Source organism: Zootoca vivipara, chromosome 6 (assembly GCF_965207765.1).
Source record: "Zootoca vivipara chromosome 6, rZooViv2.hap1.1, whole genome shotgun sequence".
Classification (NCBI taxonomy): domain Eukaryota; kingdom Metazoa; phylum Chordata; class Lepidosauria; order Squamata; family Lacertidae; genus Zootoca; species Zootoca vivipara.
In genome coordinates, this window is record NC_142589.1 from 38,749,378 (window position 1) to 38,776,570 (window position 27,193).

General features: G+C 49.3%; 2 protein-coding genes across 2 annotated transcripts; both read left to right on the forward strand.

Annotated features, from left to right (window-relative positions):
- Positions 1–250: 250 nt before the first annotated feature.
- TUBB3 (tubulin beta 3 class III) lies at positions 251–10,535 on the forward strand. Its single transcript, XM_088671981.1, has 4 exons — positions 251–951; positions 5,555–5,663; positions 6,527–6,637; positions 9,103–10,535. Exons 1-4 carry the CDS (start codon positions 895–897, stop codon positions 10,176–10,178), a joined length of 1,353 nt encoding a protein of 450 aa, XP_088528107.1. The 5' UTR covers positions 251–894; the 3' UTR covers positions 10,179–10,535.
- Positions 10,536–13,517: 2,982 nt separating this feature from the next.
- On the forward strand, positions 13,518–25,727 carry DEF8 (differentially expressed in FDCP 8 homolog). The gene is made up of 12 exons (XM_035118602.3): positions 13,518–13,703; positions 17,126–17,260; positions 18,265–18,365; positions 18,697–18,846; positions 19,645–19,786; positions 20,614–20,778; positions 21,946–22,073; positions 22,209–22,322; positions 22,504–22,584; positions 23,025–23,165; positions 24,556–24,665; positions 24,796–25,727. The coding sequence occupies exons 2-12, from the start codon at positions 17,137–17,139 to the stop codon at positions 24,896–24,898; spliced, it is 1,359 nt and encodes a 452-aa protein (XP_034974493.1). The 5' UTR covers positions 13,518–13,703; positions 17,126–17,136; the 3' UTR covers positions 24,899–25,727.
- Positions 25,728–27,193: the final 1,466 nt, after the last annotated feature.

Here is a 27,193-nt window from a genome sequence, read left to right on the forward strand (position 1 = left end):
GTTGGCCAAGGGGCGACAGGTTCGAAGGAGGCGCCCATCATCAGAGCCTCTAGACGGCTCACTGGAAGGAAACACGCGTGTTAAAAACCGATTGCACCCAAACCTCAGCAAAACACACAGAGCTGAAATGCAGGATGGCCCCTCTAAAAAAAAATTCTCCCTCTGCCTTTAAAGGGCCGGGTAGGCGGGCGTGATATCAAGACAAGCGGAGAAGCCCCCGATCACAAAGCAGAGCGCTGCTGGCTTGCTGGGGAGTACGGAAAGAGGCACGCCAAGGAAGGATGCTTTCGCGACACCGTCCGAGGCCATCAAAGGCAAATCCAGGACTGGGGCGAGGCTGAAACTTGAGACCTGATAACAAAGATGCCCCACACCCAAGAGACACCCAGGAAAGTGGCTGTCCCCCTCACGCACCCCGAGGTTCCGCAGCGGCCCACTCTGGGATGTGAACCTCCAGGTCGCTTCAGGCAACAGCCTGGGATGCCTCCTGCATCAGCCGCCTCCCCTGGGCCTTTTCTTTTGCAAGGGCCTTTTCCTAGATACCGGGTTGCGGGCGGGGCGGGGCGGGGCGGGGCGGAGGAAGCGCAGGCCTTTCCCTGCCCCAGCCTGGCCACCCGCTTTGTGCAAGGCAGCGCGGCTCTGGCCGGCGCCGAGGGATGCGCTGCTGGTGCTGATGCTGCAGGGATGTTGCAGTATTTTGCGGCGACGCCTCCTGATTGGCCGCGGCGTCGACGCTGACGTCAGCGCCCCGGCCTGGGTGCAGCAGGAGGCGCCTATAAAACCCGCCGGCAGCAGCCTGGACGCCTCCGCCAGCCGCTCCGCCAGCTGCAGCCGCCGCCCACCCACCCGCCTGCCTGCCTGCAGCCGCCCCCCCGTAGCACCAGCCGCAGCAACATGAGGGAGATCGTGCACATCCAGGCGGGCCAGTGCGGCAACCAGATCGGAGCCAAGGTAAAGGCATGGGGAGGCGGAGACGCGCGCTGCTGGGGCTGCGGAGCTCCCCGCCGCCCCCCGACGGCTCCTCTAACGGAACTTGGGGGCTCCCTGGCTGACCCTGCCCGGCATGTTGCGGGCCCCTTGGAAAAGAGCCAAGCGTTGCGACGACGAGGCGCCCGGCTGCTCTGCTGCTCCCCTTGCCCTCGTTCCGGGCGAGGTAGCCAGGTGTCATCTCGCCAAGGCGGTGAGGCCGGTTCCCTGCCTTGGCACCGGGGTGGGGCGTGCGCTGCGCTGGCGGCGGCGGCCCCTTTGTTGTGGCCTCGTCTTCCCCCAGCCCGGCTGTGGGCGTGGAGGCACCCCAGGGCTGCGGGGCACAGCCTCCTGCAGGAGGTGAACGTGCCCTCCGGCTCCCTAGGAAAGGTGCTCCTTTGCCTTCTTGCCGGCTAATCATGGGTGGCCCAGGCCAGCGTCTCCTAAAAAGTCCAGGCATCCCGCTGGGCATCCTGACGCGGCTGTCAGAGGCCCGTGGTCACCCTTTGTTGTTGGCGCTTCTGATGGGAGACAAAAGGAAGGAGTGGTCTTCCTCCCGCCCCCTCCGCCACGCCCAAACAAGCAAGGGTGCTGCCACACCCAGGAAGCAGGGGGCCCTCCCGATTCTCTTAGAACAAAGAAACCCTTCCCTCTGCCTGTGACCTTGCAAGTTCCTGCTGTAACCTTGGCTAGGTCAGGAGGCAACTTGGGCGATCTGGCTATTTATTTACACTCCTTTCCCACCTTTTCTCTAAGTAATGCCTCTCTTCCCTCCTTCAGCCTGCTATGGGGTAATATTTCAGCTCTGCTTCTGCAGGGGAAGGGTGGGGCCACTTTTTTTGCCCTGTCTCCTTGTCCCATTGGGTTCAGGGGAGTGGCTATTCCTAAAGACTTTCAGGAGCCTTTTCCTCCCTTTGCCAAGTGGTTCTGTGGATGACAGATGGAAGGTAAACAGATTTCAGCCTGTGATGCCCCCACCCCTGGACAAAGCATCTTTGCCTCCCCTCCCCCTTGCAGCTTCAGGTAATGCAGGACACAATGGTGAAGAGTTGCCCACTATTGGAGACAAAGAGATGGGATTCTGAGGGTCCCGTGGCATCTTCTGATATCTGAAGCAAACAGAATGTTTGATGTCATGGGAGGATCCTCTCCTGTTTCTTGATGGGGCAGTTTTTTTCTAGCTATTTGTTAAGTGAAATGGCAGCTCTTGGCTGGTGCAATTGGGCCAGGGAGAGAAGCAGGGAGCACCCTCTCTCTGGACAGCAAGGGATGATCTTATTTTTGTTAGGGGAAATGTCCAAAGGGAAATGAACAAACCTGCAAAAAAAACAGGGGGTTTCCTCAAATGGGTTTTCAGTTTCTGTTTTCCCAGGAGACACCTGCTGCCATGACTTAGTGTCACAAAGACAGCTAATAATCCATTAAGTCAAACCCCCTCTCTCCCTGCTCTTCTCTCCTCCACCCTTCAAACCCAGACATCTGTGCCTGCTCTGAATAAAAAGGAAGGCCAGCCTGCTGCAGTGTGATTGTACCACTTAATGCTCTATCCCCGTGGGGCAGGGTAGCAGCACAGCAGGCTGAAATCAAATCAGCCCTCTGGAGCTCTTCTGCAGCTGGGGCTGGGAGCTCCCCTGCCTCTCCCCTGTCCCACTTAGGAGAGAGGGGTAGTCTGGTCATTATGCTGGATGCAGGGAGGTGGGCGAGGGGTATGAAGAGCACCTGCTACTCACCCACAGCTAGTAAGCTATTTAAGAAGCTGAATAATGAACCTTGAAAGACTGCCAGTCTCTTCCCACCACCACCCGGAGCTCCAAGTCTGTGGCAACTTCATCACATGTCTCCTGGTGGGGTTTGCCACACCTGCAGCAAGGAAGTCAAAATGCCCAGGATTGCACTTGAGATTCTCAGAAAGAAACATTCTCCTCTTTTTTCTTTTTCTTTTTTTTAAAAAAAGAGTTTTCTACCCTCCACCCTCAAATGCTGAACGTGGAATCCTGTGGAAAACCAAAGGAAGTTGAATGGATTTCACATGATCTGAGACAACCTTGGATTCTGTTGCAATCTTCCCTGAAACTGGGTTACTAAGGCAAGGGAATAGGGTTAGGGTGCGACTAAAATTCCCTGGTTCTCCACTGTCTTGCTGCTCCTGAGTCAGGGATTTGAGGGCAGGCAGTCATCAGTTGGAGTGGTGCTGGAGGCTACCGTAACATTCTGCATTGTTTACCTAAGCAGCCTCATGCATATGCCAATCTGCATGAATAATTCATTGTAAACTCACAAGTTCTGTAATTGACACATCTGATCAACACAGGATAGAAGCTGGCTTTGGTATGGAAGCCTGGCTTGGCAGCCCCTGAGATATTTAAGGATTGTTCTTTTGCTCTTTTTCTAAAATAAGAACAACTTTATTTAACCTATTTGGATTCCTGCATCACTCTAGATACGGTGTGCCCCCAGATAATTCTGCTGCCAAATCCAGGGTGTTGATTTCAGAAGCCTTCTCTGAAGCAATGCCTGTGCCACGACAAAGAACTATGCTTTATTCATGCCTTAAGATGGACAGTTCACTTAATTATGCATTGGTGTTCCTTTGAAACCTCTCAGAATATGGGCAGGAGTTAATTTGAAAAAGAGAGACTACAGTCACTTTTTCACATCTGAGTCTTTCCTTTCATGGAGCTAAGGGCAGAGTACGGCAGATTGTTATCCATTTCATTCTCTCAGCAAATTTGTATGGAAGGCTGGGGGGGGACCCTTGTAAGACCCATGCAGTGAGCTTTATGGCCGAGCCAGGGATTTGAATTTGACTCAGCCTGTTCCAAGTCAAATGACACCAAATGAATTGACAACAGGGCTTGGCCCTTGCATCTGTTTGCAGTCCTAGGGCTTAGTCTCACTTCCGTCACTGAGTAACCTTGGGCCACCTCTGCATATATAAGATTATATCACTTTCCAGATCTGCTTCATTTTTAGAAGCAATTTATTGGTGAAGAGACCTTCTCAAGGCAGATCTTTTTGCACTGGGTGCTCGGGGGGGGGGATCAGCCTTGTGGCATGTGGCTGACGCCATTGTGTTTACAGTCTTCCTGACCTTGCCGTCAATTTCAATTTGTCCTTTTAGTGGTGGGAGCTCCCTAGTAATTAAAGCTCTGTCCACTGGAGATGGTTAGCATTCATGACATGCATCTACCTCCCCCCCAGTTCAAACTAATTTAGCAAGGACTGAGCAGTCTCCTATAGGTTGCTGTAAACAAGCCTTTTTCTCCTGTCCTCCTCACTGCCTTGCTAAAAGTCCTTCCGTTAGTGAAATGCTCCACCAAAAGAAGCCCTCTCTGTTGCCCTCTAGAAATGCAGCTTAGCCCTTGCTTGCAAGAAGCAATTAGTCCCAAGGTAAAAAGTTCTGGAAAATGCACCATTAGCGGCTGTCCTTCCTGAGGGAGATAGAGTGCTCTTGCTGCAGTCTGCGTAGTTCTGTGGCTCGTAATAAGTTTGCGCCAATAACCAGCAGTGTGAAGTCATGTGCTTATTTGCCGGTGAGATGACTCTGCACAAATTTAGCTGCTTTTCCTTTGGCCTTTTTCCCAAAGCAAAATGCTGTGTTGCTTGTCAAAATGTGTACAACAGCCTGATCAACTCTTGCCCCTACCCTTTTCTTCATGGCTAAACACTGCAGATGACGGCAGGAGTTTCAACATGCGGCAATACCCTGTCTGAATGTTCTCACTTTCAGCAGCCTTAAAATGCTAAAAGCTCAGCCAAATGGTTAGTTCTCTGTCTACTTTACTGTGGTGTAGACTCTGCTTCCAAGAAACAAAGCTAGGAAAGCAGTATCTTTAAGGTAGCAAGAGGTCATGGTTTCAGCACCATGGCCAGATCCCTAGAACAGCACACAGTGCTTGCAAGAAGGAAGCATTTCTGCCCTGGGTCTCACTGTAGGCTGGTGAGAGAGCCCTTTCAAGGATGGCTTTTCTGAAAGGGCTTTTAGCAACCTTCAACTACCAAATGCAGCTACAGCTCCTGATGCGGTGCTACTTGGCAGTTGGGAGTAGCAAATCAAATTTATTTGTGTATTTATTTATATCCCATCTTTCCTCTGTGTTGTTCAAAGGGATGTACTTGGCTCTCCTCCTCCCCATTTTATCCTCACAACAACCCTGTGATGTAGGTTAGGCTGAGATGTGATGGCCCAAGGTCAGCCGGTGAGCTTCCTGACTTAGCAGAACCCTGGTCTCCCAAGTCCCAGTCCAATACTCTTAACAGCTACACCACACTGGCTCTCTACATGTCACTCAGTTAAGCACCCCCCACATTCAAAAGAAATACTTTCACTCGCACAAGGAGTGGCACACTGGATAAGATTTACAGGATAAGGTCAGTGCTCCTCTTAGCCCAGCATGGTGTCTCCAACAGCAGATCAACTCAAAATGCTTTCCCCCCAATGTGTGTAATGAAAAAGCTAAACAGCCCAATGCGGGTGGGAATTTCCTTTGTTTCTAATGGCATAAAACAAAAATGTCCAATTCTTTAGCTGACTTAACATGTAGAAATGTTAACTCTTTCTATCTTCCCCTCTCCACTCTTCTTTCAGTTCTGGGAGGTGATCAGTGATGAGCATGGTATAGACCCCAGTGGGAACTATGTCGGCGACTCTGAGCTGCAGCTGGAAAGAATCAGTGTTTATTACAATGAAGCCTCTTGTAAGTTGTGCTCCTACCCCAGACCTGGATGCTCTTCCTGATAGGCAGGGATATTCTAGTATACCGAGAAACTTCCTCCTGGCCTCCTCTCAGAGAGGACACTGGAAGGTTTTCACCATTCTAAGCAGATGATCATGACCCTTCCCCTAAGCACTTGTAGTGGCATAGAGTATTCCAATGCATCCTGCCACCTCCTTCCAAGTGAGGGGAAAGCATCCCAGGGCTGCCACTCTCCCCTTGGAATAGCAGCCAGTTTTGCAGCAACATTGCAAAAGGTATTCTTCCTTGTCGCCTTTATTGACCAGCCTAGTCCTCTTTTGAGGCAGAACGCTACAGATCTGATTAGCAGTCCTGGAAATGACATGGCTGGTGCTGAGTGCTACCATGGGGGACATGGGTCTCTCTAGTCATGAGTCATGGGCAGGCTGTTTTCAGCATGCATCCTTTAAGCATAACACTAACAGGAGAATGAGTTAAGGCAGCAATGATGGTGGGGAAGCCTGTGACATTCCAGATACTCCGCAATGCTCATCAGCTCTGACAACTGACTACCCTGGTTGTGGCTGATGGGAGTTGGAGTCCAACAACCTCTGGAGGGCTGATACAGACTCCCCATCCCTAGTTTAGAGGAAAAGATAAAGAAGCTCAGTCCCACAGTGTATTCTCCTTGGTAAAGGATTCTCCGGATTGTTGAGCAAGAACATCTAAAAAAGGCTAGGTGGGAGCCTGATGTCGGGCAGTGCCCAATTTTGGCTTTGGTGAGCATCCCCACCCCAACACAATAACTCCTGTTGTAAATCAGCAAGGTTGTCTCTCTGGCTGATTGCAATGAAGACAAATCTTCCTTTGGTTTTTTTTTCCAGCTCTCAAATATGTTCCTCGTGCTATCCTGGTGGACCTGGAGCCTGGCACTATGGACAGTGTTCGTTCAGGTGCTTTTGGGCACCTCTTCAGACCAGACAACTTCATCTTTGGTATTGTTTCTCTGCTTTCTTCTGCTGCCTGGCTCTCTTCCCTTTTCTTTCTATCATAGCTTCTCTCAGATGTCATCTAGTTTTCAGCCAAAGAAATAGCACAGTTCAACCTCAGACTTGCATAACTAATACTAAGTTGTAGTATTTCGAGGTTTTTGGAGCTGCAGGCAAGGAAGACTGGAAATCTTGGGACGGGGCAGCTGGTTTTTAAGGAAAGGGTTAGGTCAGATTCTTTCCAGGGTAGAGAATCTCCACTCCTTGATCACAGCTTGCTGCTGCCTAATACATCTTTATTTCTAAAGGATTATATAGGTGTTTCAAACACATAAGCTAAAATCAAAAGGCAAACATCTTCAGCAGACTCCATGCACACCTAATTTGTATGCTTGGCCTCTATCCTCTGTGCTCCCCACACAACCCCTGCTTTATAGGCCCTTCCCATGCCTGTCACTGTCCCATTTCTCTGGGCATTTTAAGTCTCCAATTAATGAGAATCTTACAAGAGCTACAAATGGAGGAAGTTAAAAGTGGCACAGCAAGCTATTGTTGCATACTTTTTTTTTTACTTTTTTAAAATTAACATATAAAACACATACATTTACACAATACACATACACAACACACTACTTTATTTTTGTAACATAAAACATACCTACATTACTCTATATCAGGGGTCCCCAAACTAAGGCCCGGGGGCCGGATGTGGCCCAATCGCCTTAAATCCGGCCCGCGGACAGTCTGGGAATCAGCATATTTTTACATGAGTAGAATGTGTCCTTTTATTCAGGGCCGTCTCAAGCATGTTGGGCACCATGGTGTGGAGATCGCTCCACTGCCCCCGCCCTGGTGGGCGGGCGCAGTGTACAGCGCGGCGCCCCCCTGCCAGGCCGGCACCCTGGCACCCGGCGCCACCCAGCCTACCCCTAGAGCCAGCCCTGCTTTTATTTAAAATGCATCTCTGGGTTATTTGTGGGGCATAAGAATTCGTTCATGTTTTTTTTCCAAAATATAGTCCGGCCCCCCACAAGGTCTGAGGGACAGTGGACCGGCCCCCTGCTGAAAAGGTTTGCTGACCCTTCTCTATGTAATACCTACCTATATTATACATATCAACATACCTACACACCTACCCCACACAGACACCCACCAAGTGACTTGACTTCCAGCCGTTCTTGTTATGCTACTTTATTTTTCCAACTAGCTTAAACGCATTTCATTATTTCTTTAATCTCTTCTTCTATCTTGACTTTACTGTACTCTCCTTTCACTCTAATCATTCCATCATTTTAGATAGCCAATCTGTTTTAGTTGGGATGTTGCTGCTTTTCCAATTTTTGGCAATCAATAACCTTGCTGCCGTAGTCGCATACATAAATATTGGTCAGACCGTTCTTTTTATTTCCTCTGACATGATACGTAGGAGAAAGGATTCTGGTTCTTTTCCAAATGAAAATCTAAACAACTTTTTCAATTCATTATATATATTTTCCCAGAATTCCACTTTCTCTTTGCACTCCCACTACATGTGTAGAAAGGTTCCTGCCCCATTGTTGCATCTCCAACAGACATCACTACAATTTATACATTTTTACCAGTCTGGCGGGTGATGCTGTGGTCTAAACTAAACCACAGAGCCTAGGGCTTGCCGATCAGAAGGTTGGTGGTTCGAATCCCCACAAAGGGGTGAGCTCCCGTTGCTCTGTCCCAGCTCCTGCCAACCTAGCAGTTTGAAAGCACGTCAAGTGCAAGTAGATAAATAGGTACCACTCTGGCTGGAAGGTAAATGGCATTTCCGTGCGCTGCTCTGGTTTGCCAGAAATGACTTAGTCATGCCTACCACATGACCCAGAAGCTGTCTGCGGACAAACGCTGGCTCCCTCTGCCTATGGAGCGAGAAGAGCGCCGCAACCCCAGAGTCATCCGTGACTGGACCTAATGGTCAGGGGTACCTTTACCTTTACCAGTCTGACCGGGGTCAGGTACCATCTGTATTGCATTTTCATTACATTCTCTCTTAAATTATAGCATGCCGTAAATTTGATCTCTCTTTTCCACAGCCGTTCCCATTGGCTAATCATAATATTTTCCCCTAAATCCTGGGCCCACTTTACTATCACTGTCTTCACTTGCTCCTCCTTTATCTCCCATTCTAGGAGCAAATCATATAATTTGGAAATAAGTTTACATTTATATTGGATTAAGTACTGATCCAGTCTTGAAATTTCTTTCTCAAATCCTTTTTGTTTATCTTTTGCCAATCTCTGATTAATTTGTTGTTGTTTTTTTACTTAAGTCCAGTGGGCTTTCAAAAATTTCAAACTCTAATTGGACCAAAGATAACAGGTGTCCCTGAATGTTATGCCATAGGGATGAGTAGATCTGTACCTTTCCCAGTTGACAGGACAGGGCACACAGATCAGTGTTGGTTGCTACACAAGATGGTGTTGGTGTCTCTTCCTTCGCAGGACAAAGTGGTGCTGGGAACAACTGGGCAAAGGGTCATTACACAGAAGGTGCTGAGCTGGTGGATTCCGTCTTGGATGTAGTGCGAAAAGAGTGTGAGAACTGCGACTGTCTACAGGGCTTCCAGCTCACTCATTCTCTGGGTGGGGGTACGGGGTCTGGCATGGGGACTCTCCTCATTAGCAAAGTCCGTGAAGAATACCCAGACCGGATCATGAACACTTTTAGTGTGGTGCCTTCCCCAAAAGTGTCTGACACCGTGGTGGAACCCTACAACGCTACTTTGTCCATCCACCAGCTGGTGGAAAACACAGACGAGACCTACTGCATTGACAACGAAGCCCTCTACGACATCTGCTTCAGGACCCTCAAGCTGGCCACGCCCACCTACGGAGACCTCAACCACCTCGTCTCGGCCACCATGAGTGGCGTCACCACCTCTCTGAGGTTCCCAGGGCAGCTCAACGCCGACCTCCGTAAGCTGGCCGTCAACATGGTGCCCTTCCCTCGCCTCCACTTCTTCATGCCCGGCTTCGCTCCGCTGACGGCCCGCGGGAGCCAGCAGTACCGAGCCCTCACTGTCCCTGAGCTCACCCAGCAGATGTTTGACGCCAAGAACATGATGGCGGCCTGTGACCCCCGCCATGGCCGCTACCTCACAGTGGCCACTGTCTTCCGAGGCCGCATGTCCATGAAGGAGGTCGATGAGCAGATGCTGGCCATCCAGAGCAAGAACTCCTCCTACTTCGTGGAGTGGATCCCCAACAACGTCAAGGTGGCCGTGTGCGACATCCCTCCAAGAGGCCTCAAGATGTCCTCCACCTTCATCGGCAACAGCACGGCCATCCAGGAGCTCTTCAAGCGCATCTCGGAGCAGTTCACCGCCATGTTCCGGCGCAAGGCCTTCCTCCACTGGTACACGGGCGAGGGCATGGATGAGATGGAGTTCACAGAGGCAGAGAGCAACATGAACGACCTCGTCTCCGAGTACCAGCAGTACCAGGACGCGACATGTGAAGAGGAAGGAGAGATGTATGAAGACGACGACGACGAATCGGAAGCCCAGGGTGCCAAGTGAAGGGCTGGGGCCACAGGCAGCGCTTGGGTTCCTCCCAGTGAGGGCCAAGCAGTGACATGGGCCTGTCGTTCATCGCCATCTTTGCTGCTCATTTGCTGAGTTGTAGACAACCAGCTCCTAGTTGCTTATGATTCAAGGGTTCCGAAACTTAAAAGCTGTTCAGTATTTAATCCCCTTCCTCTTTCTCCTCCCCCCCGCCCTATCTTCCCTCTCCTTTGCCCCCAAGTCTTATGAGTTAGTGCAGCTCTCTCTGTCCATAACTTTGATAACTTCAAGGGCCCTGGTCTTTATTTTTTACTGGTCTCTGTCTATTTTTATGTTTTGGAATACTTAATAAATCTATTGCTGTCCAGCATCTCAGGTGTCTCCTTTCTCTCATTTGGGATAGGGGAGCATGTTTGTGAAGTGGTGGGAGGGGTTGGAGTGTTGGGTAAAGGAATTGAATGAATCTTGTGGTATGGCACAACCACTCCCTTGGAGAGTGTTGGTGTGTGTACAGCCTTCCACAAGCTAGTGTCTTCATGGTGCTTTGGACTACACCTTCCCTCAGCCCCAGCTAGCACAGTCACAGGTCAGGGGTGATGTGGGTTGGAATCCAAAACATCTAGAGCAGGCATCCCCAAACTTCGGCCCTCCAGATGTTTTGAACTACAATTCCCATCTTCCACAACCACTGGTCCTGTTAGCTAGGGATCATGGGAGTTGTAGGCCAAAACATCTGGAGGGTCTCAGTTTGGGGATGCCTGATCTAGAGGGCACCAGATTGAAGAACACTATACTAGAAGGCAAATGCCAGCTGGAAGTCAATCACACACAGTTGCTTGGCAACTGAGGGCAAGTATCAAGGTCCAGGCTTGGCTTTTGACCCATCCACCTTGCAGTGTTTCCAACCAGAGAAATTCAGCAATTGCACTTAAGGCGGTCACTTTAAACACACACACACACAAACCCCCAACAACTTTAGACAATTTCATGCAGGCCAATCAGTGGTTACTAATGAAAACAGCTTCATATTCAAAGAGGGGTGAGCTTTGGGATAGAAATCCAGGCCTCCCCTCTTATCAGTGGGAGGTCCCCTACATGCAACAGAATGGCCTTGCCATAATTGGAAAGTAAGTAACACATTCCTCTATGAGCAGGAGGGTCGTGAAGTCCAGCATCTAAAATGATTTAACGCCACTGCTATGTTTAGATCCTGGGGTCAAGCTGGGAGGAGCTTTGAAATGGCCACTGCTGCAGGAGGCAACTGCGCATCTGGCTCTGCCTAAGAACTGATTTACTCACAGGACTGGCTTCAGCACATGGTGAGCCTTTGGCCAAGAACCGCCCCCCCCCCACCTGAATGTGCTTGTATAGGCCATAAGTTGTGCCACAGAATTTGTGGGACCAGATCAAGAGAAAGACAATGTGCAGCTTCGTTAGGAATGAGCACTTGCCTGTGGGTGTTGCGACACTGGTGTGTGTTCTCTCAATGGGCCCCTCAATTAGCTGAGCCTCAAGAAATGCCTAGTGAGAAGGCATCTTGGCAGCAGCTGTGATCTGCAGGGCGAATCCTAAAGTGTGGATTGGCTCAGTGATGTGTACAGCACACCCGATGTCTTCAGGGTGGTGGTACAGCCTATTCTAATCCCCCACCTACATGGCTGAAGGGAATGACACCAGGCAGAATGCAGACCTTACCCGGAAAATAGTAAATTAGAGTTTTGCACTGGAAAGAACACACACCTGCCTCTAATGACAACTGCTAAGATTCAAATGTTTGCTGCAACAGTGGACCACCTTTGTAACTTACCACAGAATAACCTGAAGCTATGATGGCTCTTGGAATCCAGTTGAACCAGCCTTCACCAACCTGGTGCTTTCCAAACATTGTTGGACTACAACTCCCATCAGCGCTGATGGAATCTTTAGTCCAATGACATTTGGAGACCACCAGGTTGAAGACTCTAGGATCCATCTTTTCTACCTTACTATGGTCCTGCTGCTGTGGACTATGGCAGTCTTTCTGGAAGTTCCTTCTGAGCAGTGTCCTGCAGGATGGCCCAAAGCTATGTAGTGCCTCCCTCAGCAGCACCATATCAAAGATGCCTCCTGCTGGGACCCACCCAACATTGTTGAGGTCCAATGGTGTATTCTGCACTCTTTCACCTGCCGCAATGGCATTCTCAGGAAGGTGCCTTATTCTGAGTCATTCTGCCATCAAGCTCAGCACTGTAGACTCTATAGCTCCCAAGGTTTTAAGACGCAAGGAGCTTATTTCCTGCCAGACACAAAGATGCTGCTGACTGAACCTCAGGCTGTCTGCCTGCAAAACATATGCTCTACCACTAAGTTTATGACACTTCCCCAGGGAACACAAGAAGCCACCATATACCAAGTCAGGCCTTTGATCCATCTAGCTCAATATTGCTCACACTGATTGACAGCTCTCTGGGATTTCAGGCAGGAGTCTCTCTCCCATATCTGGAGACACCAGGGATTGAACCTGTTACCTTCCTCATGGAAAACAAATGCTCTACCATGGAGGTTTTAGCCCCAACTCGAAATGTAAAGGGGAAGTTTCTACCTACCACTTTAGGTTATTTTTCTATACATATATAATTTGTGTATTATAAATGCACTACAACAGGATGGGCTTATATAGTGAAATCTTACTACTTAATATATCTGACGTAACCACAGGTGCCCCCACATCTATGTAAGCTGTTCACCGATGTAACGACGGCCTGGTAGGCTGACCCTTTACCGGTCACAAGAAGCACCAGGACCTTTCAGGAGCCTCGGCTTGTTTCTTGGCATTTGCACCCCACCTTTTGTGGGCCCTGCCTGGCATGGACCACCTTCGGGGTTTGCCAGCCACAAAGACCATCCCATCCTCCTCTTTCCTCCTTGTCCTTGCATATCCTTGGGAAGGGCTTTCTCGGGCCTCTCTTGCGAGACAGACACAGACTCCCTACACATCTAGAACTTTTATTCACTCCCTCACAAGAAAAGTCCGAAGGGATCCCTTCGTGCAAATCAATTAAGTGAAATGGGGCTGTGGCCGCGGAAAAGGGCTCCCAGAACTTCTGCCCTGATGTTTACATTAGTCAAAGACTGTCCTTAGTCGAGGTCTTGTTGGAGGGAGGACTGACAGCTATCTTTGCACGGAGCTTGCGCGGTCTGCAGTGCACTGCAAGGAAGCGGGCTGCTCGGAGCCAGGATACCGAGCCCCCTTCCCTCTGCGAAGCGTATCTCCTTTTCAATTTGCAAGGGCTTGTCTCGGGCCCTGCAAAGGGACCCGCACGGCTTTCTGCAGAGGCTCCTCCAGGCCGCGCGGGGGCAGCAGCAGGCCGATCCGCGCGGGCCAGTTTGGGCGGCGCTCGTCGCTGGCCAAGGCTTGGCTGGGGGAGCCCCGCCGAGTTGCCATGTAGCTAGCCGAAGGAACGGCGCGTCCGGGCCGGGCAGAGGCGCGGGCAGCCGGGCAGAGGCGCGGGCAGCCGGGCCGAGCCAGGCCGCAAACCCCCCACCCCCATGGGCGCGCAGGTAAGAGCCGCGGAGCGCAGGGGGCTCTTCCGGGCTTCTGCCCCTCGGGAAAGGGGGTCCCTGGGGTCGCGGAGTGGGGGGGGGTGTTAGGCGCTCCCCACTCTTGCTGCGCCCATCGCCGTCGCCTCGGATCTCCAGGGAGCCTCGGTTTCCCCGTCTGCCAACCTTTCAGGTCGATGGAGGCGCGGTAGGAAGCGGCTCGGGGTTGCTTGAGGACGCGGTTCCCCACCCTCGAAAGTGGGAGAAGTAAACCCTGCACCTCCTTCCTCTCCCCCTCCCGCGCCTCGAGATGTGGCTCTTCTGCTCCCCACGCAGGACCCTCTTTCCTCCTTCGACCCCCCGGCAAGAGACTCCGCCCGGTGGGACACAGCAGGTCTTGAGCGTGCAGCCTGACTCACTTGCTAAAGCCCTCTGCCTTCGCTCCTGATCTTGCCCTCCCTCTGGGACCGCCCTTCGCGTCTCTCCCCCCCCCCATAATAATCCAGTTGTGGGCCCCTTCTGATCTAGGGATCCCCTCCCAGGGATCTCTGCGTTTGTTTTCGTTGTTTTCACCCGCCCGAGGCCTCTCGCAGCCTCTTCCAAAAAAGCACGAATCCCGTTTCAAAACGTACGCCACACGAAAAAGGACGTGGCCATTTAGGGCTGAAAAACCTCATTCTCCCTGCCTTGAAAGTGTGGTTTAATATCCAGATAGACTCTGGTCCCAGGTGACAGGAGGGGGTGGCCTTTGGGGCTCCTCTCTTTGGCTCTGCAGTTCCCCATTTCTGCTCCCCTGATTCTCACAGCCCACCAGCAACGCCAAGACACTCAGTCCCCGGGCACTTCCTCAGTTGCCTTTCTGCCTTCTGCATCTGTTCTTTCATGCTGCTTTGGGTGCCTGGAAATTCCCTCTGTGCCAGCTTTTGCTGTTGCACCAAGCATACATGTGTGCATGTGGTGAGCACCTTGGACACTATCAGCCTCATGTGATTGGTAGGTACAGAATGTGGGACAAAGGATGCTTTCTAGCTATGGTAATGGGTTTGCTGGTACACTGGCATTGTCATCTGTTTATCTACAGAAAAGTAGGCTAAGACAAGAGCCCACCAGTTGCTTTGGCAGGAAAGTTCATCGCTCAGTGGTTAGAGCATCTGCTTTGCATGCAGAAGACCCCAGATCCAATCCCTGATGGTATCTCTAGGGAGGGATGCAAAAAAGCTCCTTAGTCAGAGCCCTTGGATAGCCCTTGGATAGCAGCTGCTAGTCAGTGTAGACAGTACTGAGCCAGATGTACCAATGGTCTTACTCCTTCGTATATTCCTAAAAGTGTGCAAGCAACAGTGCCATACCAGGTGTTTTGCACTATAACTTTCATTAGGCTCAGTGAGCACTGCTGTTGCTGGCATTTGGAGGGCACCAAGTTGATGAAGGTTTAATGTGTTATTCAAAGTATAATGTTATATGTAGCACAAATTGAAGTATTTAATCAGGTTTACTCATTTTTCAAAAAGAAAAAGATTTTAAAGTCAGCCAGATTCCCCCCCCCCTGCTGCTTATATTTTATTTTGTTTATTTCGCTATTTATAGATTGCCTTTCAGGCTGTTCACATCATACAACTCTGAGGTTGTAAATGTAAAATTCTGTACACGTAGAAAACTAAAACAGCAGCACCTTAAACAACAACAACCAGCAGAATAAAACTGAGCTGGAAGCAGGAGGTTTTTCTTTAAAAAATGCCTTAGCAAACATCACCTTTCTAAAGTGATGTGGACAATTATCAATGACAAACTTAGTTGGTCTCTAAGGTGCTACTGGAAGAAGAAGAAGAAATTTTATTTCATGGTGAAAAAAAGGTTTCTTGGATTCTATTTGAGTTGTTTCCTGTGGTTAGTAAAGGGAAGGTGCTAATAGCCCAACAAAGTGGAGATGATGTCATTTTAAAGGTCCTTAGAGCACGAGACAGAAGGGAAGAGCAGCTAATGGAAGGTTCTTACATATGCACTTAAATCTCAGTAGAGAAGTTGGAACAGAATGGTAAAAAGAGATTTGTACAACAACATGCTTGGAAATCTGTATTTCTTTGATAATAGTTGTCATAATAAGGATAATAATTTTTGTGTGGTTGTCACCCTACCAACTGATTCCTTGCCATCAAGGGACAATGAGACAGGGATGGTTGATGTCATGCTGGTTTCAAATTCATTTAGCTGGCTTTCTTATTAGCCCTTCTCTGAGGGTCCCTAGATAACCATCAGTGGTCATGTGATGTTATGGACAACTCCATTGTTGGAAGCTCCAATTCCCAAAGAGAAAGGCTAAGCATGGTTACATATAAAAAGTAGTCTCTCGAGCAAGTGTGGTTGTATGCAGCAGGGGTGGTCTTGGCCATGTGAACCACTCTTCGTCAACAGTGTTAGAAACGGGGATAGAAAACCTAGGAGCCAAATGACTTCTGGGTTGTAGGCACTTTTAATTTATTATTTTGATAAGCATGAACTAATATGCAATTCACATAAGTGACACATTGTTAACGTAACATTTTAGCAGAAATTGTTAATACATGTTTAATTTGGGGTTTACAATAAAAAATATTGGTACCGTACTTCAGTTTTCAAAATATTCTACTCTTTATTGTTAAACTCCTTAACATATTGTCTGTCCTTAACATATTCTTCAAGGCTTCAAAGCACATACATTTCAGTAATCCTTGAGTGTCAGCCAGGTGTAAAAAATGGCACCCAGACTTTTTGAGGTGCTCGCAAATGGGGAATCTTTAGGTGCAAAATGTGCCTGGTGCCCTGCTAATTTCGAACCCTATTCTTCAACCTGGTGGCCTCTGGGTGTTTTGGATTACAACTACCATCAGTCCCAGCCAGCATAGCACAAAGGATTGTATTCAACTAAGTCCTACTCAGAGTACACCCATTATAATTGGTGGTCATGTCCATTAACTTTGAGGGGCCTACTGTGAGTAGGAGTGGTAGCAAATATGACCACAAATGTCTGAAGGGCACCAAGTTGGGGAAGTTTGATGTAGCCTCAAAGTGGACAAAGTTTGCCTAGCTGTGCTGTCCACTGGAGTTCTTGGGGATTCCAGGAAGGAACTGGCAGTGACCTCATTGTGCAGGAAGGGATGACACCTGACTGATGCACAGGAGCTGCCCAGCTGGATGCCTGCATGACTCTGCACAGTTATTGTGTAGCCATCAAAAGCTGCAGAACTGGCTTTACTACAATCTGGGGGACAAACAAACAAGCCTGAGAAGGTGCCTATGAAGGCAGGAGCCATATGAGAGACACCATCCTGAGTGGCTTCTGGCTGGGCAGGGTCCTTATTAGGAGAAGACAAGCCAACTTGTCTACACCAGGAGTGGGGTCTGCCTAGTCCTAACGTGTAACACCTCTAGCCCCTCACCTTGGCTTCTGTGTGTGGCTTTGGCAGGTCGGACTGCTATGGAATATGACGAGAAGCTGGCTCGTTTCCGGCAGGGCCACCTCAACCCGTTCAACAAGGCCCCGCTGCAAAGCCAGCATGACCAGAAGACTGGGGAGACTGGAGAGGAGTTTCAGCAGAAAGGTGAGTAAGGCAACTGAGTTCTCTCCCCCTGGGTAGGGCTCATAAGGGCATAATATTGAAGCTTGAAGTTAGACCCACTTAAGAAGAGGGGGCATCTGTGTATGTGCAGAGCGTCTTTTGGGCCAGTGCCATCTGCTCAGGCTCGCAGGTGCTGTCCAAAGTCTCTGGCCTTGTCTGCTCCTGCTTCCTACAATCCTTTGAAATGCAGGTACCGAGAGTTGTACCTGAAGCCCTTTGGCATGTAAATATTTGGTACTTTTCATATATATATATTTTAAGTGATGCCCTGTATAAACCCCAGAATCAACACCACAGTCACAAAGATTCCTTTTGGTCTTGTGGGCATGGAGGAAGACAGGAGACTATGGCTTTTCAAATTCAATGAGTAGGAGGGGACACGGTTCACCCTCCAGATAACTTCTATGAAAGATGACCTGCTACTTCCTACCCTTAGTGGAGAAATGAGGTGACCCCCTTTCTGACATGGGCCTCCTAGCCACAGAAAAAGAGGAGCTAGAGGAATGGCAGGGGGCAAGAACAGATTTGGACCCAGGCAGGTTCTGATCCCTACATAAGAACCTGCTGAGTCAGGCCAATGGCTCATCTAGTCCAGCATCCTGTTCTCATGGGGCCAACCAGATGCCTGTGGGAAACCTGCCAGCAGGATCTGTGTACAAGAGCAACACACACACACACACACACACACACACACACACACACACACACACAGTGGTTTTCAGCAACTGGTATTCAAAAGCATTGCTGCCTCTGGCTGTGGAGGCAGAGCGTAGCCACCATGGCTAGAGACATGGCTGTGCGTAGCAGCTCCTCATACATTCTTTCAAGAAACTGGACACACCCTTGCACAGCTTTGGGTGGCTTCTTATTGTGGGGCAGGCATCCTCTGAGACCCAGGCAAGCCAGTGTTTGTGTGTGAGAGGGAGGGAGGGAATGTTGCAATTCTCTACCCTCCTGACACTTTTGTTTCTCTTTGCTCCTTGTAGGCTTGAAGCTGGGCTTGTCCCCCGAGGAGGAGGCTGAGTTCCTGTGCTCGGAGCGCACCATGGACTTGGGTCTGGCAGAGGATCACTTCTCGCGCCCAGTGGTGAGGAGGAAAGAGGGATGCTTCTGCATTCCGGCCTTGGGCTTGCTGCCCCCCTCCCCAAATTGTACCTAAAGACTTTTACGTATCTGGGGGAAAGCAACACTTAAAATCCCTGACACCAATCCAAAGTCCCCACACTTAACACCACACATTAAACAGCCAGCCCACCATTCCTTGCCTAGCAGAGCAGGCCACCTCTCTGGCTCCACCAGATCACTGGGGCTATGAGGATATGGCCTGCCTAGACCACTTGGCCATGGGAGTGGGCAGTCAAGGTTGTCCCTCTGCCTCTGCGCTGATAGTCCCTTGGTGATCTGCTCTTCCTTTGCAGGGCTTGTTCCTGGCTTCTGATGTTGAGCAGCTGCGGCAGGCGATTGAAGAGTGCAAGCAGAGGATTTTGGAGCTCCCTGATAACTCGGAGAAGCAAAAAGATGCCGTAGTGCGGCTCATCCATCTGCGGCTCAAACTCCAGGAGCTGAAGGTGCACAGACAGGCTTGTAGAGGGGCATGTCCTAGCCATAGAATGGGCTTGAGGGATAGAGCTCTGGCGTCTTCTTGCTGCTGGAGGAGTGACAAATCCAAGACTTCTTTCTTGCTTTAGTTCAAGGTGCAAAATTTGTAGTGGGTGGCAAACCTGCAGGTGCACCGTATGATCACGAGAGCCAGCATGCTGGACTGGATGCAAGATTGCTGTGGACCTCAGAGGCACCAGCTGAATCTCTGCTCAGCCATGAGTTGCTCAAAAGCCTCAAGTCAACATGCTGCTTCTCAACCTCAGTTTGAGATGAGACAATCCCCCACCCTGCATCTCTGGGCTTCTAGATCAGAGGGCCTAGCCCCCAGCAAGGTTGAGCCGCAGCACATCTCAATTTAGCCACTACACCATGCTGGCTTTCTGTTTAAGATCCAGCTGTTTTAAAGATATCTTTACTGCTATCTACAGGGTGATCCTAGGGGTGGAACACCTATGGGGGTCATCCAACTGTTGTTGTTGGACTCCAACTCTGATCAGCCCCATCAACTGATATGGCCAAAGCTCAAGGGTGGTGGGAGCTGGAGTTCAGCAATGCTTAGATGGCCACTGGCTCCCCACCACCAATTGCTTTAAATAATACTTTTTTGCAGTTGTTTTGCAGCCCTTTGGGCAGTGGGGAGGGGCACAGCTTTAGGGCAATGGCTTGGACTTCCAGAAGTGGGAGAGATGGCGGATAAAATCACAAGGCCCTTGTTGGGGGCCGTGATTGAACATCCCTACGTGGCCTGCCTTTCCCTGCTGCAGGATCCCAGTGAGGATGAGCCCAACATCCGGGTGATTCTGGAGCATCGCTTCTACAAGGAGAAGAGCAAGAGCGTGAAGCAGACCTGTGACAAGTGCAGCACCATCATCTGGGGACTCCTCCAGACCTGGTATACCTGCACAGGTGAGAAGCCACACACCCACACCCCCTCCCCTGGGGACCAGGAGTAGGAGGAGCTCCAATGGGAGATCAACTGCTATTCCTCCTTCCAGAGCAGCGGTGGGGAACCTCTGGCCTAGTGGCAGGGGGGCAGGGGTCCTATGATGCCATTTCCCCCAAGCCACACCCAAATATAGGGCGGATGAAGACACGGCTGAAAAGGACCAAGTGTGTAACCTGTGGCCCTCCCAAATATTGCTGGACTACAGCTCCCATCATGCCTGATCATTGGCCATGCTGACCAGGGCTGATAGGAGTTGGAGTCCAGCAACACCTGGAAGGCTACCTGCTGTGAGGCTCTTGCCAGAAGAAAGTTGTCTGCATGAACTGGATAGAAATTTAAAGACAGATGCTTGAAATAAAGTCTTATTCTGGATGCAGCATGGCCTGGATTCTGCAGTGCAGTGAAAAAATACCTACCAACGAGTGTTCTGGCCTCATCCTTTTAGGAGGGCACAAATATTACTCTCCTTTCTCATTCCTGTTGGCCTCCTCATTGTTCTGCCGATCAGGAAGCAGAGGCACCGTGAGTTCTTCCTAGGCTAAGTGGGGAAGATCCTGTAGGTTCTAAATCTTATTCTACCTGCCATGGGTATTGTCTCTTTTTATGCAGTACTGTCTTTTTATGTCCTGTGGAACTCCCTGGCACACAACTTTCAGTTTTCAAGCCCTCTGTGAATTAGCTTGAGGTCCTGCTGTGAGGTGTCCCTGGAGAGACCTTTAGATGGGGGGAGGGCTGCTGCTGTTGGGGCCCTGGGGCTTCCTCATGCTTTCCTCTTTTTCCTCCCCAGGTTGTTCCTATCGCTGCCATAGCAAGTGCCTGAACCTCATCACCAAGCCATGTGTCCGCTCCAAGGTCAGCCACCAGGCTGAGTATGAGCTCAGCATCTGCCCAGAGACAGGGTTGGACAGCCAAGACTACCGCTGTGCCGAGTGCCGGGTGCCCATCTCGCTCCGTAAGTGTTGGGGTGGGACTGGCTGGGGCTATCCAGACCAGGGGCTTGCCAGGCTTAATTTGGCCCAACGATGCCCACCTGTCGGACACTTGATGTCAGGTGTGGGGCAGGTAAAGATGTGGCTGGGCCAGAGGGGTTTTGTGATCCAAACAGCTGGCCAGCAGCACCTGCAAAGCCCTCTGCATGGCATTTTGCAGCTGCCCACAAGCAACTGATTGTTGGGCTTTGCATAACTCCATGTTATGTGCAAGCTCCAATGATCAGCTGCTTGGCCATGCAGGCAAAAAGGGCCACCAGACATCATTGTTATGCTGGGTGATTGATGGGTGAGTGGCCCTGGCCAGATCCAGTGCCCCAGCTCTGACCTAAACCTGGAGCCTGTAGGGTGCCTTCTCTGCCCTTTCCGTATGCCCACATGGACCGAGGGAAAGTGCCATGAGTCATGGTTAGATACCTGCCACCCCACTTCTGGAACCTCTCCAGGCACTAGCTGTGAGGACTTAAACCAGCCTTGGACTAAAACTCCCATGAGCCTCAGCCAGCTTTGCTGTCTGATGCTGGGACAGAGGGTAGTTGTTGTCAAACAGTATATGGAGGCCAATCTGACCCATGTTTTCCCATAATTATTTTGTAAGTTGGTGAATTCTCCAGTTGAGATTTGGCATGCATTTTAGTGGCAACTGCTTGCTGCCCTCCCTTCCCTTCTCACATAGAAATCTTTTACAGTGATCTGTAAATCTGTGGTATTACCTGTGCACATTCATGCAGGGTTGTTTTTGTTTTTAAATGAATGGTGCGGTCTTACCCTTTTGTTGGTTCATGCAGGCATGGCTTAGTTGTTTTGCTCAGAACTCTGTGGCTTGGACAAGGACTCCGAAGGGGCAGGATGTAGTGGGCTGGAAGTGCAGCTCAGGAGCAGAGTGAATACTTTGCATGTCAGGAGTCCCAGCTGTGAGCCAAGGCACCTCCAGTCAAAGAATCCCAGCAGCAGAAAGCTTGGAAAGCCCCCTCCCTGTAGCTGTGAGCTGCTTTGCTGCCAGTCAGAGTAGACAGGCTCTAAACCTTACTGGCCATTTGTTGCCAGAGCTCTGCCAAGCCTCTTGGGAGTTTTGAAGATAGTGCTGCTTACCTCGACTGATCTGCCTCTTTCCCTCTGTCCTGCTGCAGGGGGAGTTCCAAGCGAGGCCCGGCAGTGTGACTACACTGGCCTCTATTACTGTAGCAACTGCCACTGGAACGACCAAGCTGTCATCCCTGCCAGGGTCATCCACAACTGGGACTTTGAACCCCGCAAGGTCTGTGCTCAAGTTTCCCAATACCTGTTGTCAGAAGATGTAGCAAGTGGCATTAGAAGAGGACAGAGCAGGGATGGGGAACCCCATTGCTGTTGCCACTGTTGTCCATCCTTAATTGGTGACTGTGATTTCCAGGTATCTCGGTGCAGCATGCGCTACCTTGCCCTGATGGTGTCACGGCCGGTACTCAAACTGCGTGAGATTAACCCTCTTCTGTTCAACTATGTTGAGGAGCTGGTGGAGATTCGGGTGAGCATACGAAGAGTCTAAGAGGGTACACTTGGCCTGAAACCTCTTCTTGATGTGTGCATGGGGAAGTATTTGGGGTTTGAATGAGATGTGTCCTGTAGCACCCAAAAGAGAGGTTCACATTACTGGGGAAAGACTGCCTGGCCAAGTGTTTCAAGCGAGTCTTTCTCTCCCTCTGTAGAAGCTGCGCCAGGACATTCTCCTTATGAAACCGTATTTCATCACCTGCAAGGAAGCTATGGAGGCTCGGCTCTTGCTCCAGGTCAGGAAGAGAGATGGAGCAGCCAGCAGCAGTTTTCTCTTATGTCCATTTTAAGCCCTGTATAGGGGAGCACTTACAAAACATTGGGCGCTTATGTGCTCAGCCTCCCTTACAGATAAAACCAGGTGGCTTGAGGATTTCATTTATTTGTTTATAAGCATATTTCTAAATGGAGTGCTCTATCATATATATGATAAATGTCAAAAAATGGTAAAGCCTTAAAATACAGAACAAATGACCAAAACTGAACCACATTAACTCTCTAAAAATGCTTCGGGAAGCTGGGATGTTTTCAGCAGGCATTCAAGGGACAACCATTAAACAGAGGAGCCTTTGAGTTCTTTACTCATACCCCACTCACAGTTCCACACTTTTTCTTGCCCTCTGCCCCAAATTCATCCACTTGTGGTGGACAATAAGCAATCGTGCTCTCCCTTCAGCTGCAGGATCGGCAACACTTTGTGGAGAACGACGACATGTACTCGCTGCAAGACCTGATTGACATCAATGCTGGTCGCCTCAGCTGCTCCCTTACTGAGACCCACACGCTTTTTGCCAAACACATCAAACTGGATTGTGAGGTGAGGGTTCAACGATTGGCATTCAGAAGTACTGGTATTGCTTCATACTGCGCATTATTAAACTGTAAAATTTACTGCCACAAGATAATGGCAATGGCCACCAACTGAAGTAGTGATAAAAGGGAATTGGGCAAATTCATGGACAAAGCTATCAGTGGCCAGTAGCAGGATGGTCAGGTGTAAAAAGGGCCATCCCTCAGCAGATTTAACACTATGTAGGACAACATACATCTCCTAAAATGCCCAGTGAAGGAGTCCTGTCCTCTTTCACTTCAAGCCACCTCTAGCTACTAGTCAGGGTGGCTCTATGCAATCTCCAGGATCAGAGGCACCATGCCTCTGAAGGCATGTTGCTGAGGAACAAGAGTTGGAGAGTGCTGTGTTGCGCTCCTGACCTGTCTGTGGGCTCCTTTGAGCCATCTGATTGGCTTCTATGAAAAGGGGTGCTAGACTAGTTATATTTTTGGTCTGATCCAGCAGAGCTGCTCTTACGTTACTGTGATTCTTAGCAATTGACAGGCCCATTTTCCACCTCCGTGAATTTGTCTAAGCCCTCTTTAAAGCCTTCTAAACAAGGGGTCAACAACCTTTTTCAGCCGTCCACCGTCCCTCAGACCATGTGGTGGGCCGGACTATATTATGGGGGGGGGGGGGTTGAACGAATTCCTATGCCCCACAAACCCAGAGATGCATTTTAAATAAAAGCACACATTCTACTTGTGTTAAAACACCAGGCAGGCCCCACAAATAACCCAGAGATGCATTTTAAATGAAAGGACACATTCTACTCATGTAAAAACATGCTGATTCCTGGACCGTCCGTGGGCTGGATTGAGAAGGTGATTGGGCCTGAGTTTGCCTACCCCTGCTCTAAACTGATAGCCATCATCACCCATCTTGTGGTAGTGGAGTTCCTTACATCATATGTTGTATGATGGTGGATCATCTTTTGTCTGCCCTGAATCAATTTCATCACATGATCCCAAGTTCTAATATTCTGGGACATTGTACTGACCTTTGGCATTACACAAATACATTACTGACAGGTATTCTATAAGAGGAAGAAAAACTTGTTTCTTTCATGCATAATTTTATAATTTTATTTATTTAAGAATATTTATAATTTGCTTAATCTTAAAGACAAATCTTTACCTCCACCATGTCTTCCTCATTCAATGCAGCAGTTTATAGTACATGGCATTTCCCCAGAATATTTTGCTGTTGGGAAAATGCAATTCCTCCTTTGCAAGATTAGCACACCCATGTGGTTGTATGAGTGTTGTAGACACCCAGTAGCAAGCAAGAAACCTCAATGGTGTCATTATGAGCCCAGCAACTCCACCCAACCTCTGTTCACTGACTCACTGGCCTTCCTTTCTCATTTTTACAGCGGTGCCAAGCAAAGGGTTTCGTGTGTGAGCTCTGCAAAGAGGGGGACGTGCTCTTTCCCTTTGACAGCCACACCTCCATGTGCATGGACTGCTCAGCTGTCTTCCACAGGTGAGCCCCAGAGCGGTGATCTGGCTTGCTCCAGTGCTAAATGTGTGGGTTCAAGTCAGGCAGTGAGAGGTAGCTCCTGCCTCTCATCCAGGTGAATGAAACTGATGAGCCTTTGTGTCTCCTTTTGCAGGGACTGTTATTATGACAACTCCACAACATGTCCCAAGTGTGCTCGGCTAAATCTGAGAAAGCAGTCGCTGCTCAGAGACCCCAGTGTGGAGCTGCAGGCTTAGAGGTGCCTTTCCTTGGCTGGAGGGAGATGGCACAAAGGAATATGGCAAGCCCAGGATGCTGGGTTTCACCTGTACTTGCCTAGGAAGAGGTCAGCCCAGATTGGCAAGGAGGAGAACCTTCACAGGAGTGCAGCTGGGAATGGCTTCTCTAAAGGTTCCGGGAAATGATGCTGCAGGACAAGTGTCCTAGACTCTCTCTATCACTATAAGAGCCTTTGAGACTGCTCAGCACACCAGACTTTGCAGACTCTCCCTACCTGGAATCACGAGACTGATTTCAAGAAAGCACTGTCCTCACAGGACACAGTTTTTTGGATGTGAGGAGAACAAGCTTTTGGGCCAGGGTTTATTCATGGCAGATCCTGCTAGACTGAAAAACTTTGGAGAAAGGGCTGACTGACTGTGATGTGAAACATTTGGTAGCAGTTTTCTTTGGCTGTTGCTTATTAACGCCACTGCTCTATGCTGGCACATGACATTGAGAGTGCCCCTGTGGCTTCCGTTTTGACAGTGATACATCAGCATGGAAGATGATCTGAGGCAGGTGGGCTGAGGGATGATATGATATCTAGAATTCATTCCCTCTAACTTAGATGCATAAAGTATCTGTGCTGGAGATCAGGTATGTGGGAGAGAAGAGAAGATGCCCTTTTCTCCGTCACCATCCCCATGGCTTTTGGTGATGGCAACACAAGGACTGGATGGTTGATGAACTTGGAACTTGGAACAGACCCCAACAGCCAGTAAGAAGAGACTGGAGTGGGGCACTTCAACCACAGTAATTTATCACGAGCACTAAAATCACTTTAAATAAAGCCGTGTGAAACTCTGGCTGTGTTACTATGATTTTAAGTTCTGCCTGCACAGACCTTGTCTTCTGCAAATATGTTACCTTCCTTTTCCTCTCCTGGAAGGCTTCAATGTTGCATCCTCTGGAGCTATCCAAGACAGATTGTGGCCAAACATAACGTGAGGGTAGATAGCTAGTGCCACTACTTATTAAGATAAATTAATTTGGGATCACATGTCCAAGTAACGGAGACCATGTTGTAAAATGTGATGCATATGTGGTAGTTATCTGCTTTTCCTTCTTGGGGTGCCCTTAGCCCCTTTGTCTCTATGAACTAAGGAGCTTCAGGTGCAAGGAAGTTGCAAATACAACGGGTTCATCTTTGCTATGTGTACAGCTCAGTAACTTGCAACTGAACCTGTAAATTGTGTTAACTGTAACATGATTTTATTTAGTGGTTTGAAAGCTCCAAGTGATCTGTTGTAGCTGTTTCATAAATGTAAGTCCATAGCTGATAAATAGGTATGTGCAAGTTTAGCTTGGATTATAGATGGATTATAGAGGGATGTGGGAAGAGGAAACATGGGTTTCAACTTCTTTTTTCTTCTTTTTCATGGGTTTCATGCTCAGTTGGTTGAATAGAGAGTTATTTTAACATCACAAAGCTGCTAATATTCCAGGCCCATCCAAGCAGGTACCACAGTAGTCCTGCTCCCTTTTGCTTGATACCGCAACACAGTGTTACCAAAAAAGATTTCCTTGCCCTGCCACAACCTATTGGGCATACTGGGGGAGAAGGGACGAGGTACATATGAGATTTAGCAGTCAGGTAAGAACCAAAGAGCCCTGCTCCCAACTGACAAAATGGCTATCTAGACCATCATATAGTTTCTCACAGTAACTAACTTCATGAAAGCCCACAAGCAGGAAATAAGCACAAGAGCACTCTCCCTACTTGTGCTCCCCAGCAACTGGTGTTCAGAGGCTGAGCACTTCCAGTACAGTATTGGGCTAGCCCCCAGGCATAATGGTTGGTAGCCACTGGTAGCCTTATTCTACATCAATTTGTCTAATCTGCTTTCAAAGCCATCTTGGTTGGTGGCCATTGCTACCATCTTGTGCTAGCAGATTCTCTAGTATCAAAGTACACTGAATTGTGAGCAGTGAGAGCTTTTGTAACATAAGGCAGAAGATCTTGATTCTATATCTCTGAGCGAGTCCTATGTACTGGATTCCTAGTTCATAGCATTCTTGACACAACCTCTCCCATATTCTGGGGGTTGTACCATCTCTGGCTGACAATTTGAGGGTAAAATGTGGATGCTGCTGTATCTCCCGTTGGTACAGGAAAAAGAAGGTGGAAAGACAGACTGGGCTGAGAAGCCAAGCAGAGGGATTCCTGAGCAAGGGCTGATGGTTAGGGAATGCTCATTATGCCTTGGATATTCTCTGTTTCAAGGCTGGCCCTGGTCCATTTGAATTACTGGGGGGGGGGGGAATCTGCC

Excerpts from the sequence above, each read along its gene's own strand:
- DEF8 (XM_035118602.3), top strand. The coding sequence starts at position 17,137 with ATGGAATATGACGAGAAGCTGGCTCGTTTCCGGCAGGGCCACCTCAAC. Across the intron at positions 18,366-18,696 it reads ATCACTTCTCGCGCCCAGTG|GGCTTGTTCCTGGCTTCTGA; the intron begins GTGAGGAGGAAA and ends CTTCCTTTGCAG. Across the intron at positions 19,787-20,613 it reads GACCTGGTATACCTGCACAG|GTTGTTCCTATCGCTGCCAT; the intron begins GTGAGAAGCCAC and ends TTTCCTCCCCAG.
- TUBB3 (XM_088671981.1), top strand. The coding sequence starts at position 895 with ATGAGGGAGATCGTGCACATCCAGGCGGGCCAGTGCGGCAACCAGATC. Across the intron at positions 5,664-6,526 it reads TTATTACAATGAAGCCTCTT|CTCTCAAATATGTTCCTCGT; the intron begins GTAAGTTGTGCT and ends TTTTTTTTCCAG. Across the intron at positions 6,638-9,102 it reads ACCAGACAACTTCATCTTTG|GACAAAGTGGTGCTGGGAAC; the intron begins GTATTGTTTCTC and ends CTTCCTTCGCAG.